This window comes from Syngnathus acus, chromosome 9 (genome assembly GCF_901709675.1).
Source record: "Syngnathus acus chromosome 9, fSynAcu1.2, whole genome shotgun sequence".
In the NCBI taxonomy this organism is placed as follows: domain Eukaryota; kingdom Metazoa; phylum Chordata; class Actinopteri; order Syngnathiformes; family Syngnathidae; genus Syngnathus; species Syngnathus acus.
This window is the reverse complement of record NC_051094.1, coordinates 8909380-8924843: the sequence shown is the minus strand read 5'-3', so window position 1 is coordinate 8924843 and position 15464 is coordinate 8909380. Positions and strand designations below refer to the sequence as shown.

The 15464-nt window shown below is 42.1% G+C and overlaps 1 protein-coding gene across 1 annotated transcript; it reads right to left on the bottom strand.

Moving 5' to 3' along the window:
- Nucleotides 1-896: 896 nt before the first annotated feature.
- Nucleotides 897-11720, bottom strand: tbx5b (T-box transcription factor 5b). The gene is made up of 9 exons (XM_037258818.1): nt 11379-11720; nt 10566-10716; nt 10309-10403; nt 10021-10140; nt 8771-8918; nt 7044-7196; nt 5478-5569; nt 3821-4071; nt 897-3055 (listed from the first exon to the last, which is right to left on the bottom strand). Exons 2-9 carry the CDS (start codon nt 10707-10709, stop codon nt 2493-2495), a joined length of 1566 nt encoding a protein of 521 aa, XP_037114713.1. The 5' UTR covers nt 10710-10716; nt 11379-11720; the 3' UTR covers nt 897-2492.
- Nucleotides 11721-15464: the final 3744 nt, after the last annotated feature.

Genomic DNA, 15464 nt, shown 5'->3' with positions numbered 1-15464 from the left:
ATGGAGTCCCATGGAGAACTCATAATTTCTCCGCCTCCTTTAACCCTCCGCCCCCTCCTCCACCCAGTCTGGCATGGAAGGGTTAAGGAGGAACAGAACCTCTGAAGAGCTGCCTGCTTAACCTCTGACTTCAACGTGTAAGAAAAAAAAAAAATCAAAGGAAGACATACATATGTGACAAGTCATTAAATGTAAATAGATTTCCTTTACAAAAATGCATCATGTATTTCTCCATCAAGTGGGCCAGAAACAAACATTACTACATGAGTGTTCATCTTTACAGAATATGTGTACAGGTTTGGATGGGTACAGGAGTGAGCAGCAGCACCCCTCCCCTAAATTTCTTCATCCCACACCCCAGCAGACTCCTCCCCTCTGCGGGCAGCAGGTTGTCAGTGAGGAGGTCCAGCTGGTGGAGACTGGCGATGCTAAACAACGTGTCACAGATAAGACAAGGCGGGGAAGGTATGCACAGCCACCACTCTGAGGGGATTGATGATGAGTGCAAAGGTTGGGAGGGTCTCTCTTGCGTGTGACGTTGTATATATTGTTACACAGCCAACAATACCCCGCAGTGATGAAATGTGACTCTTTACAAGTATACTTTTAGAAAAAAAAAAAAAGGTTGCGAGATTGTGTGGTTATCAGGACCTTATGTGCATTAAAATTAACTGCACACTTTCCATTCCGTAGGGCTGTATATAAATAACTTTGAGGAATGGTAATTACCTCTGTCATGTGTGTTTCCATGTTAGCAGGATTATGCAAAATCTAATCTACTGAAGACATAACATTTTGGTCATTATCATTGTGGAAATTCCAAAGAAGACAGTGGGCATGGCACTTTTTGCCTTCGTTTGCTTGACTATTGTATAAGGAAGTGTGGAGTAAATATATTTTATTTTTTTTGCACAAGTAAAAAAAATATTTTGGACATTTGGCCTACATTATGCCTATAATAGTCACCCACTCACCTGCAACTCTGGTAAGAGGTTGAACAGGTGGACCTTTGGAGCTTTTGACTTTGGGATCGTACTGCACAGCATGTTCAAATCTAGAAGCACATTCGGCTATAAATGCAGGCAGAACAAAATTGCAACCAACAGCTACCAAAATTCTCCAAAACTTTATTCAATTCTGTATATAAATTTGATTCCAATTAACCCCCACCCCATATAGCACAACTATTTTTCACCACGTGGAAATAGAAGGTGAAGCCAACTTCGGAAAAAATCTCTGCACAACACAATCTTGTTTCACAAGAATGACATCGAACCAAGAGTAATAAATACTAGAAAACACAAAAACACTTTTCAGCTTTCATACCATCTCGTACAGGTACACACATTAAGGGTGCAGACTCAGCACCTTCTCATGTTACTGCATATAAAACCCGGGTGGAAATGTAACAAAACTGCTACAAAAAAAAAAAAAAGAAAATCTCAACTTCAGCTTCAATTTTGCACAGAGCCACAATTGTCATTTTACAGTGGTCACAGGGAGGAAGTAACACTATCCAGATGTGCAAGGAAATGGGTTCCCTCTAAAACTACAGTAAATGTGGGACTAACAAGGACCAATTGGATAGGCAAATAACCGACTGTTTATTACTAAACGTATATTAACCTGAGTGGATCAAATATCACATTTACAGCACTGTTTACAACCCTCACAAGTCATGAGACTATCAAAACAAGTAACCAACTCGCCTCCATTCAAAACAAACCCAAAAAAGTTTTCTCCCAGAGTGGTCAGCTTAGGAGAAGGGTGGGGCCCGAGCGTCTTTTTTGGCCCTGGAGATGATCGGTCAGCTGGGGGTGACAGAGAGGACAATGGAGACAGATGCGAAATGCTTCACCAAGAATGCGGTGGAAAGAGTGTTTACAGGTCTCTCAGCCCCGTAGCGCCATCTAAACAAACTGTTTATCTGCGTGGTGCAACGCCTGCAGCTACTACAGCCTGTCTCGTTGCAAATGAGCTCATAGCGTTCTTGAGCTGAGCTGACACAGCCTTCACACACACACCAGCACTGTCATGAGGGCTGTGCGTGGAGCTGTGCTTTGCTCCACTCAAGAGATTTAAAAATAAAATAAAAGAATAGGGTCCCCCTCAGGCTTCTGCCGTGAGATTATTTTGGTCCATAAATGTCTGACGACAGGTCACAATTTACATCTTTCACGGTGACGGAAAGCGGAGGAGAAAAAGCAGCCTGTTCTGTTCAGGCTTTGGTTTTAAACGGGGCTCACAGTGCAAACATTTGGTTGACATCAGTCATTGGGTTACGGAAAGACAATAAAACACAACTTTGATGTTCCTTGCAGGGCTTTTGTTCAACGTCTGGACTTTAGTAGAACGTGGCCGCGTCCGAGCCTGGTTTTTAACGACGCGGTGTTCCCAGCAGCACAGGGGAGGGAAACGTGACCAATTCGCACAGCACAAAATGACACAGCGGTGATATCATCTATTGGGAGAATCACAAAGAATGATGTTTTTTAGGAGGCGGTGGTCCATTCGGGGACGCCGCACCTGATGTGTGTGTGCGTCTCCAACGTGTGGTAGAGTGGGGGGGACAGGTTAGGGGTAAAGCGAGGATACTCTCTGTGGAGAGGGGGGCTGTGATGCCTGCTTGCACTGTTTTCCGAGCTTTGCCTCCTGTATGGGTCGTGGGTGACGGCCTCTCCCAGCGGTGGCGAGCCGTGCTGGGCTACGCCGCTGAGCCGGGAGCCCTGCGGGCTGGAGCTGTAGGAGGGGTGCGGGTTATATGGCGGGTAGGGCTCCATGGCGGAGGGCAGAGGGCAAGGGTACGACCAGGATGCGCAGCCGCGGTCATCGAGTCTGCTCTCCGAGCCGGCGAACATGCACGCCTGCCGCTGACCCATGTCGGAGCTGTAGGGGGCGTCTGTGAGAGCCGGGCCAGGGGTAGTAGACAAGGCGGGCGCCGGTGGAGGCCCAAAAGGGGAGGCGTGGTAGTAGGAGTCGCCCGGGCTCCGTGAGCTAGCGGGGAAGGCTCTCTTGAACGGATGCTGGCAGTTTTCTGTGGAGCAGTTCTCCTCCACTGTACAGAGAAAACGTTGTGACATTAAATCAGCGCAGGGAAAGTTGGTGCTACTTTAAAAGCGTTTTATTGCTACGCTGAGCACCAAAAGTGCACATAAAAGACAATTGCATTCGTTTTGAGGCTTGACATTTACTGAGGCACAAAAGTAAAGAGTGGCTGATTCATGTTTGTCAGATGATCTTAATGGACTGCGCGCATTGTACTGTAGTTGGCACTGAGCTGAGGTCAAGTCCTACGTCTTCTTGGAGAATTTAGACATCAACAATCTTTGCCATGTTTAGACTATGTTGATATTCATGACACTGTTCTAATATTGGAGCTCATTGAATGGTCGCTATTGGTAAGGATAGTGAATGTATGCTGGATGTTACCGAATATGTAAAGTGGAAAACCGTTGTTTACGAGCACAAACCCATGTTACATAAACGGTTGTAATATTTGACACAAACAAACCACCTTTACACGAGGCTCATTAATAAGATTCGCAAATATATTGGCCTAAAACAGACGAACTGCTGACATCACACAAGGCCAAACAAATAAGCACACGCACACTTTACACAAACTATATTAGATCATTCAAAACGCATTTGTTGCATTCAAGGACCGCCAAGAGAACAGGACATCTAAAACGCAAATTTGCAAATGCTGAATCACAAATATGCCAGCGTTCAAGTACTGTACAGGCGAGAGCAATAGAGTACCTCCACATTTTATTATTGTAATGTGACACTGGCGACCTACAGGCTGAGCCACTCTTACCTTTCCTCTTGGTGCAATGGTAGAGTTGAGCCTGTTGGATGTGCTGAGGATGAGACAAAGTGTAGTGAGTGGACGGAGCCCCCAGCAGCGTCTGCGGGCTGCTACTGCAGCTCAGGCCGTTCTCACAGCTGTAGGGTGATGTGGCCGCTTCGGGCGAGCCCCTCAGAACCCGCACCTCCCCGCCAAAGGGACTCCCGGCCGAGCACGCTCTCTGGCGGCCAGTGCTGCGAGGGACTACCGGGTAGTCCTTCCTGAAACAGAAAGAATCCACACATTTGAATCTGCTTGTGTTTTTGACTGCATTCAGGTATTTTTGCCTGATCCTATTATTGTGACCCCCCCACCACACACCCTTTTGTCGTTCTCTTTCAAGTCTACTTAAGCGCTCTCCATCCTTCCAGCTCTGATCTCTCTCTGTAAACACAGCCCTCTCTGTGAACTCTGTGGTATGTAGGGGACAGCGGGCCACATCTCGCTGACTGGCGCTGAGATAGTGACACGCACAAGCAGACACATGCACGCACAAACACAGCCAGGGCCGCTGTGAGATAATTTGCCGCTCTAAAAATAAACATCTAGCCATGTGTCACTTCGGATATAGGCTCATCTCCGCAAACCAAAGCAGCACAATAACAAAAAGGAGGGGGGGGGGGCTACACTGCTCTGCACTGTACAGCGGTGCCCCCTCCCTCCAGTAACAGGCTCTCTCATTGGCTCACTAACAAAACTGCCCGACACAAGTGGAGCTACCATAGTGGAGATCAGCTTGGGACACAAGCAGTTGATGAGGAGTGACAGTGTGATTCACAAGCAGGAGTGCGCTATCATTGGTCTATCACTGCTCCATATGTGTTGTGTTGTGTTGTGTTGTGTTGTGTTGTGTTGTGCTGTGCTGTGTTGTGCTGTGTGGTTAATGCTGCAGACCAGCTATAGGGTCAAGCTCAAGCTTCAGGTGACAGCAGCTCACATCTTTTGCCACTTGGCTCAAGCCAACACATGCACTCTCACACCATATGTGCGCCATCATAACAGAGTGGGAAGAAGAAGGAGAAGAAAGAGGAGGAGGAGGAGGAGGCGGCTTGGGTAGTAGCAGTAGACAACTGCTATTCGTGGGGAGAAGGTGAGTCTGAATTTTCACACTGAAGTGATCATAATTGCCTGTATTTATAAATTTTACAACTATACAGACAACTATGGATCCCAAAACCATTTTAAATAGTTACAAATATATTTCAGTCGCAAATCAGACGGTTGTTGTTACATTTGGAACTGGGTAAGTCTTCTGCTTTTCACCAAGTTTAATTGAGCGAACAACTACTTTTGATTCGTGAACAATTTTGAGTTTCGTGGGATATGAATGAAACAGTAAAATCCACCACATTTTTATTTATCTCAGCGGGTAGCCATTTTGCCGCCTGCCGTCGATCAAAAATGACATCACAGTGTCACATGACTAAATGTAGAAAACAGGTTGCTAATAATAAAAAAAAGGTTTATGACCTCATTAACAACAAATGTAAAAAAGCCTGTCAGGCTTGCCTTGTTGCACTCAAGTGTAACAGGAAGGACAGTTCAGTTTGTAGACAATGATTTTGATCCCATTTGACTGATTGACACGTACACATAGGTGCTGGCACACACACACGCATGTACTCACCCCTGCAGTTTGGCCATGCGGTGCAGCTCGTTGTCGTCACTGCCTCTGAAGCCCTTTGCAAAAGGATTGTTCTCTATCTTTAACTGAGTAATCTGAGGACAAAACAAAGGATCTCTTTTATAGACTAGTGCTGACATTAAGGCGCAGCACATCCACAGGACCATACATGCACACAGACGCAACGGGCCCTTTTAAACCTTCTCCCCAGCGAATGAAAGTCGATGGTTTATTATTAGTGGGGGCCCTGTAGATGTTAAAAGCAGCCCCGCTCGAGCTTCGCACGGCCAACATTCCTCAGCCGTTGACGTTCCTGACGGAGAGGACAGTGTTCTCGCCAGCTGACACCGAATAAACTGTTTAGCCAAACAGTCGCCAGGTTTAAGCATTTTCAGGCCAAAGCTTTTAGAGGTTCTGAGCTTTGATGTTAGGTCTTCAAACTTTTCTCATGCTTGCGTTTGGCTGCAGATTGTGTGAGAACGCAGGAGAGCCGCTCAGGTCGGGTAGCTGACGACAGAGATAGCGACTACAAAGTCAGCAGAGATAAAGTCAAATTACTGTGGCAAACGCATTTTATACACGTCATGATTGATTTTTAGTCTTCAAAATAAAATAATGCTACTGCTCAATGCAAAAAGACATATTTTTTTCATAATACTGTGTTGCTCTATTCATTTTTCACTAGATGGTGCCAAAAGATTTTCTCAAACAATGTGTCCTATTTTTATTTATTATTGCTCATTGTGTAAGCACAATCTAGGATCTTGTACATTTTTATTAATAATCCTTTCATATATATTAGAATTATTCCAAAAAGCATTTTGCTGCATATTCTCGATTTTGCTTGGCAATCACCTCTTGTGAGGAAATGAAGAAATGAGCAAGCGCAAACAGCAATGGATCAACTAATCGTGTAAAGGAATTAGTAATAGCTTTTAGACTTTGCTATCAAAGGTGATTGGCTGGTCGCAACCGCATGGAGCCTAAATAAGCTGAGGGGCTTCAAGTCTCCATGGACTGAGTGTAAAATGCATGAGCCAAGATCAAGGGAAAGAAACAGGTCATTAGAGTGACACACACACACATGCACGTTTTTTTTCACATGCTACCTTTTAACCACAACACAGCAAAAACAATGCAAAATAACTTTTTGCATGACAATAATACAAACATTGGGAAATTGTGTGTGTGTGTGATCTTCAGGGACAGTTGGAAACATTTGGGTGAGGACATTTTGGACCAAACTTTGTTTTAAGAATGGAATTGGGTCAAGAAGTGTAAACCCTCTCATAATGGTTAAGGTTTGGAAAAGATGCTAGGGTATTATGCAAACGAATGTCCTCATGGGACCATATGAGTACAAATGCTTTGGGAGTGTGTTGAGGTTGAACTAATTTGCTGTGCACACAAAAGGCTTCTGAGGTCGTTTGAGTATTTTCAGATGTGATGAATCTGCGATGGACCATCGCCGCAAAGTACTAACATGAAAAAGGCGTCATTATTATACTCTCATCTTGACAAGTGTTAAGCCTGCTTCTGGATGCGATTCATGCCCTCGGTCAAACTGACCTTATGGTTCTGGTAGGAGGTTACAGCGATGAAGGCGGTCTCAGAGAAGACATGAGTGCAGAAAGCCGTGTTCTTCGAGCCGAAGCCGTTGTTCTCGTCCGCCTTGACAATATGGATGCGAGGCTGGTATTTGTGCATGGAGTTGAGTATTATCTGCGCAGGGGTGAGATTGAGAGGGTGAGGCTGAGGTTGAGCAATCAGCAAAGTTTCCACCGAGGCTAGGTTCAGGTGATTAACGCGTTTCGAAGATGACATCTCTTTGAACAAAGGAACTCACAAGATAAAGTGAGGGAATACAAGATGTTCTACTTTTTGTTAACTTACAATTTGGTGAGCTCTCTAAAAATAAAAAATAAATATATATACATGTCTGTGAAAAAAAAATGGTGTTCTACAACACTGCGAACTAAAGTCATAATAATAAAATTACCGTATTGCTAAATGAATATCTTTACAACTGTTTGAATCAAAAGCGAGAATTTTTACCTTAACGTGGACAGAATATGTTATACGGTAAAGAGTTTTTCCAAAAGTCAGTGATTCTCAAATGTGTGGTACAGATACCATTGGTGGTATGTCGGCTCCATCTAGTGGCATATTAAAGAACTGCTGCACAGGTACAGTTCAGTTGTATTTAACTTTCAAGCTAAAAACATTTGCATTTAATTGTTAAGAACGGTTTATTTTTAAACATTTACTTAAGTATGTTTTTTAATTCTACTTTTATATGCAGTACATTTTAATTGAAAGTTTTAAACATTATGTACAGTTTTTTTAATTGTCTTATATTTAAGCAAAGTGTTAGTGTTCAAACTGTGCATGATTTAACAACAGTTTATAAAATGATCAAATATGATTTTTAGGACTAAAACCTCTGTCTACTTTACAAATATTCTGCAGTTTGTTAAATTGGGAGGCTGACTTCAAAAACTGATCATCAATATTTTTGGGTGATATTAGAAGCTTTATTTTGATCTTTTTTTACCTTTACTTTGCTGTTGATAATGTTTGATTGACAGCATGACAGAGGAATCAATCTAGCTATATCTTGCTATATTATTGCAGTTTGCAGTGATCCCGAGCTGCACTATACTGTATATTTCTGATATTTTGCTTGTCTCTTAAGAACTCATTTCAAAATTATTAGGAAGCTTTTGCACAATTTTAAGCAGCCGGATAGCGTTTTGGACTTGCCCCTCTACAATGTAAACCACACACGCTTTTCTCCGAGGAATCACTGACCCTTTTGTGCGCGTGCGCTTGGGCTCATGCATGCGCGCCTTCATCCAGAGGGGCTCAATTTAATCGCAGTGACGTGTCCGCCGGTGACATGCCTCAATGAATGGTCTTCACAAGTCTTTGGGTTCATTACTTAGGGGCCTGGAAATGTGATGTTTTGTGTTTGTTTCAAACAATACACGTTGACCTGCTGTTAGTGCTGCTGGTAGCCTAATTGGTGCTGCAAAAGGGAACCAGTGTGCACTCATGAGGCCCTTGGCTGATTTGTGTTCTGTTATGATGGCTGCTGACTTCTATTTACAATTGCTGCTTTAAAATCCAATGCAATCACTCTTCCAAAATTGAAAACACATCGTTGCTATTTATTTAAAACGCAGGGCTAGTGGTTGATTGCGCCACCGCAGGACTCCTACAACATTTGTGCCGTTTGAAATCAACCTTACATATTATTGTACTCTATATAATTATAATTAAGCAGCAAATCTCACATGTCCAAATGGGTCCAGGTGGTTGTTGGTGAGTTTGAGTTTCTGGAAGGACACCAGCTGGCGGCTCCAGTGGGCCCCCGTGGCAGGAGAGTCCGGGTGGACGTAGAGTCTGCCTGGCATCGCTGGTTCTGCCTTACCAGTTACTGACCTACACATGTACAGTTGATAAATATGAATGTAGCTACTGTAGTAAGCACCAGTGTGAGACATTGACATGCAGTGAGTCACAGTGGTAGGTCTGACCGGGTCATGCACCACTGTACTCGACTGCAGACAAATCACTTCATGCTTTAATTAGACTCAAGCACCAATATTTTATGTTTTCAAATTAGACATGACAATACAATGCCAAATTCTGTGCTTTCAAATGTATACGTTTCTATTCTACATCATGCATGATGGACATTTTTTGCATTACAATGTTTTGTTCCACTATTAGAGTAATATATTATTTGGAGACAATTGCCCTTAATTACTTTGTAAAAGCACACATGGGCCATTAATTGCACGTTAAATGCCATTTTGCCCACATTGCAGTGCAGACAAAAAAAGTGTAACGACACTACGAGGTCCTGAAAGGTTACACGTTTAAACAGGCAAACGATAATAATAGAAAATTAAACAAAACAAAAGAATCAGATCTGCTTCTGTTTTTTTTTTTTTTTTTGATGGAATTAAATTTGGGTTTGGTTGATGTGCCATTTCGTCCGAGTCTTGCTGATGTGCAAGGCGCCACACACGTTTTACGTTTCCCTTTGTGTAACGTGTATTCATCATTGCGACCTTGTAAAATATATTTCACCTAACTTGACGCGTTGTTGTACTTGAATTGCGCGCGCTCAATGGTATATTAGCGCACGGTAACGAGGGTTGAAAGGCGCAGAGGAAAGCAGGAACGCATCAGTGGGACCCATCGGATCGCCCCCACCCCCTCCGTTGAATGGGAGACTTTAATCCGTTCCGTGTCGTCTGTCCGCCCGGTGAACCCTCCGCAGACTGATTTAACCGGCGGGTAGACGGATGCAAGAGGCGGGAAGTAGGCCAGCCCGGTCTCCATAGAGGGCCTGACTTTTACGAGCGGTTTAACCTTATGATATGTTTTTTAACATATTATGTCAGCAGTAATATCAGAAAGTCACCCCACCCATATCCATTTTGTATTTGCTGACAAAAACACCCAATTAAACGCTGGATTCTTCTGATATGTTCAATAAATATTGCTCATAAATGAAAAAAAAAATGACACCCACCATTTGTTGTCTGCAAACTTATATCGATGGTCATCGCCGGGCACAATGTCCATCAGGAGAATGTATTTGGTTTTTGGGTTGAGTCCCGTCACCTTCACTTTATAACTGGGGAACATCCTCCTGAAAATACGATAAAAAAAAAAAAAAAAAAAATCACCAACTACTCAATCAAATGTGTCGGGAAGGGAATAAAGATATTTTGGTTTGCGTCATAAAAGACGTTCACGCAGTGTTTTGGTGGAAAACTGCGATACTTTTTTTTGGTCAATACGCGAAATTCCTCCTTACCTTCCAGCCTTGGTGATGATCATTTCAGTTCCTACTTCATCAAATCTCGTCCAAAGCTCTCTGTCATGAAGGAACACTTTTATTCCTTCCATGCCCTGCGGCAAAACATACAAATAAATGATTCCACAATAATAATAATAATAATAATAATAATAAATTTTTATTTATCAATTGCATCATCGCCAACTTGTGGATAAAAGGCCAAACAGCGACCATGAAAATACTATAACAAATGGCAAATAATCCAAAGGTTCTACCAGTTGACTGGAATTTGTTTGTGGTGAAGCAGGCGATTTTAAAGTGTAACTGCTGAGACTGTCTTGTTTATTCTCCTTGGGAGAATCCGTGCAGTTTGAGTCTGGACGCTCAGCGAGGCCGAACTGGTCGCCTCCGTTGGCCATTGTTTCCCTACACACACACACATGCGCATGTACACACAGACAAAATACAACATCATCAATCCAACGGCAATTTGCTGATATATATATATTTTTGATTAATTTTTTTCTATCTTGTTTAATGAAATATAAAGATCAGTTGTACAATCTAAATAAATATAGCACGTACATAGAGCGGGTGGAAGAATGATCTAAATATTCAAATTCACACTAATCCAATAAAAACAAAAATCCATCAATCATTCAATGAGTTGAAAATACGAAGAAACTTAAAAATATTTTCAAATGTCTTGATTAGAATGAAAGTTTATAACTTTGAGTTGTAGTCCTTTATCTTTTCGATTCTCACGCAATTAACGTAAATTGCAACTATATACTGTAACTAATGATTGATTTTCACTTTAAATTGAATTAAACATTCACTTGACCTTTCACATTGTTTTAAAGTGAGATTTATGCCACTGAACAGGCATGGACCTTGCATTATATGTTTAATTTATTATTACATGTCAGACGTGTACATGTCAGATTTGTACGGCGCAACTTTGCAGAGATTAAGCGCTGCACATTAAATATGCAAGAGGCGATGTTATAAAATAGATACAGCAGCTATAAGTGACATCAAGTGTGTACAGAATATTTGATTGTCCTCTCTTGGGGCAGTGCACCTACCTCAAGCAGTCCACCCCGCAATAACCACGATCATCATCCTTCTCCCTCCACCATCACCTCTCTTCAGTATAGAACTTGTTTTAATTCCCCACTTGAATATCTGAATCGAAACGGTCCACGTGTTTCAGCGAGATGTTAAAAAGTCAATATAATCCATCCACAAATTTGGAATAACATCGGTTCTGGTTTGAGTGTCTGCGGGCACGCAGCTGCTGCCTTCCGTAGCTCAATCAGATCATTGCAGCTTTAATTGGTGGTCCCTATAAGTGTCGCTCCTCTCGAGCTTGCCCTCACCGACTCGGTGCCGGCCCCGATCTGGACCCCGCTCATCACATCCTTCATCTCAAATGGAGTCAAGTCCGGTTCAGACAAACAGCACCACCCCCTCGTGGCTCTCCTTTGCTCCTATTGGCCAGTGCCGTGCGAGTTGCCACTACATGGGCGCCCCCTCGTTGCTTCTTTTTTTTTTTTTTTTTTTAAATACAATTATTCAATATACATTTAGTTGAACTGACGTTTCGAGCACGGACGTGTAATTTGACGTGTATCCAAAGGTTAAAAAAAAAAACATAATTGTTGTCCAAGCATAATGCCAAATAATAATTGCATGATTTTAAAAAAGCGAACCCAGTCTGTGACGTCATTACAACGCTAGTTGCGACGTCACACAACAATCATGTTTAATCTCGTCGTAGATTCACGAGGATCATCACAGTGACCGGATTACCGGAAAACCTCATCACCGGGAGCAAACATGAAGGGGTCAGCGGGAGGTTCTTACGTCTGTACTGTCTTTTGCGACTGAGACATTTACGCATCGTCAGATATTGAATGGGCACGATATGATCTTTTGTTGACATTCATTGGAACTGGGGGTCACATAATTTGAAGCATACAGGAATTTATTATTTATAATTTCGGCGGTTGTAGTTTTGAAAACGTTTTTTTACCACAGTGTCAAACTTGTTGTCTAATAAGAGTAGACAATACAATATACGTACTACAATAATTTTTATCTATTATTATTTTCAAACAGATGTAGCTTGTCTAAGATTGTAAATTTGTGAAATATAATTAGACGTAAACTTTTTAATAGTGATTTGCATTTGCTAAATGTAGGTCAAAAAACATCACCATAAAATTCCAAATGACCAAACGCTTCACTTAACAAAAACCACACTCAGAACAGACCTAATTTAAGACCTAATTTAAGTTATATACTCCACTTTTGCCATTATCAATTATTGATTGAAATAATACGTGCCCAATAATTGTGCGTATATGTTCTCCACACAACGAATGATTTTGTGTGAGGTGTTCATCATTCATCAAAAATGTGGCCATGTAGCAAATTGAGATTAAAAAGGGGGGAAGCATATACGCATTTTTAAAGGATGTTGTGACGGTCAAGTGCGAATTGCGATGTAAAATGTACCTGCAAAAAATTAGGCATGTCGAAATAATCAGAAAAATACAATAGAACGCACAAAGCTTAATTTTCCTATCAACGCAAGGAGTCAAATATACTTTTCATGGCTTCGACATTTCTTTCTGCTCCACATGGATTTCACGGTCTTATGTAAACAATACAGTAAATATATGCACTGTAAACGCCACCTCCCATCCCACGCAAATAAATCCCTCAAAATAAAATATTTGTTACCTTTCTATAAACTAATGTGGCACTCACATTGAATACAAATAATAACTGTACAAGTTGTAACTGACTTCATCTAGACTAATTTATTTTTTAATACAGGGTTCTCCCTATTGAGACTGCAGCTGTTTGGCCTGGCCTGTGAGGCACGATGAAAAGTGAGAGGAGAAGGTTTCAAGAATACCTTAAATGAGGTGGTGCTGGCGGCTGGACTGCTTATTATTATTGTCCCATCCGGGCTTCAGATGACTGGATCCTCTGTTCTCCGTCTGGAGGAAGTGGTGAAGGGGTCCCAGACCTCCTGCACTCAGCAGGTCCGTCTCGCACACCTTGAGCTCGGCCACAACTCGCATTTGTGTGTGGCATCAGAGGGCGAGGTCAACCCATTTCTCTGCAAACAATCACATCACACAGGGCCAAATACATTCCATCGCCCCTCCCTGCCTGCCTGCATCCAGTCGGTGAGGTGGTCTCAAGTGGGAAAAGCGCAGATTTGTGGGGGGCGGGGGGGCAGAGCTCCAGGCAGGACATGCGTCCAGCTGAAAGAAAACCTGGTCCTCATTAATATGACTTTATTGCTGTTGTACATGTTAGGAGAACCCACATCCACAGAAAAAATACTATGGTGTAAAATGAAAGAAATGTTTTGCCACTATAATAAGATTTCAGTTTCAATATTCCGCTACATTCTCATGATGACTGATGAATCTGATGAGGGCCTTTCGAAATTATTTTGGTCTAGAAATCTAGTTTACATTCATCAAACTGGTGTCATCTATATTGATCATGCATGAACATCAATGTCTAACTTTTTGTGCGGTAACCGGGTATAGCTTATTTTTCAGCCTTTAAAAAAGTACATATGGTCAAGAAATGTGTATGCAGTTACTTCAGAAAACAGAAAGAAGCTCAATTATTAACCACAAACTTTTGTTTGTTTCAGAGCTTCAATTTAGTCTAAAAATCTGCATATTTATGCACATTAAATTGTAAAAAAAACTATGGTGACATATAATTGTGGAAAAAAGTTGTGTTTCATTCGTTTGCTACTGACGGATGGTATTATCTTCCATTTATTCTGAAGATGACTATTGACGCTCCAGTGGACATTGTTCCCATGTGGAGTCTTTTAGCGCCCTCTTGTGGCTATTCCTTTGTAAACAGGAACTCAAGCAGAATTGGCAAAAAGAAAAGAACATAAGTTACAAAGTAAAAAAAGAAACAAGCCAAAAGCAGCATGACTTCATCAAACACTTCAGATGGTCCATGCATTCTCATGTACAAGTAGTAAAGCAACTTGTGCTCAAGTGAGACAGTTTACGTTGGAGTAATATTTAACAACGATAAAAAGTCCCAGTGAAGGCAGCCTGGTGCTGCTTATTCAAGTGGGAACATTAACATTTGGGGATGCAGAGTGTCTGGCTGCCTTAAGACATGCTGTCACTCAAATGCGTTAAGGTGAAGTGCCAAGTGACCTTTACATTGTGTGAATGCAAAAACAAGCAATTCAACCTCAACGGCTGAGGGGCTCATTTCTCATACTGTACATTTTTTAGAAGAAACGAGAGAAAGTTAAATGTCCAAATAATGACTATCGCATCCTGTTGGAACAAACTTGAACAGTCCAATTCCCATCATCCGTCTTTCTGCCTAGATTTCACTCAAACTAACCTTAGGGAGGTCTGTCTTTACCAGACTGAAAAGTCATTTGAACACAGCCAGCTGACATTTTACAGGCACTCGGGGCATTAGCCAACACGATTTAAACTGTTCTTTTGAGACATTTAACGTTCAGAAGCCCTCGCGTCCGCTGACGAGCACATGGTCAGAGGTCAGGACATGGTTTTAGGCGCTTTACCTAATGGCCCGCTGCACTGGACGTGTGAAACATTTCACTTATCACAAGTGTTTGGCCTTAACTGGACCCACGCGCATGGTTGTCTTTGTGTCATCAGCATGTGCATGTCTGACACGACGGGGGTGAAAGTGCAAACGAGTTGGCCTCGAGGCATGATGGCCCTGAGAAAGAAAAAAACAAAAACTTCAAGTGCTAACTAAGAATGTCTGGCCTTACGGTAGATACCAAAACAGTCGGAACATAGAAAGAGTCCCATGGTGCCCAATAGCAAAAGTAACTCATTTTTTTTAAACCCAAAAAAATTAATAAAAAGCTTATTTATAACACTGCTAGAGTAATAAGGGAAGGCCTCAAGATCCCACCAAATATTCGACGAGATTTTAGTTGTCGCCACCGGGAGGGTCGTTATTTGTTTTGTTTTTGTTCCATTTTGCCTACTAAATCAGCAAAAAAAATTACACTTGGAGCCCAAAAGACAAAAGATGACACCTATTGGACAAAGTGATGTACTGCATGGACGTGCCTCCAGCTAGGGCTCATAAAACGAATGTGTAAAGTACAGCACTGTACG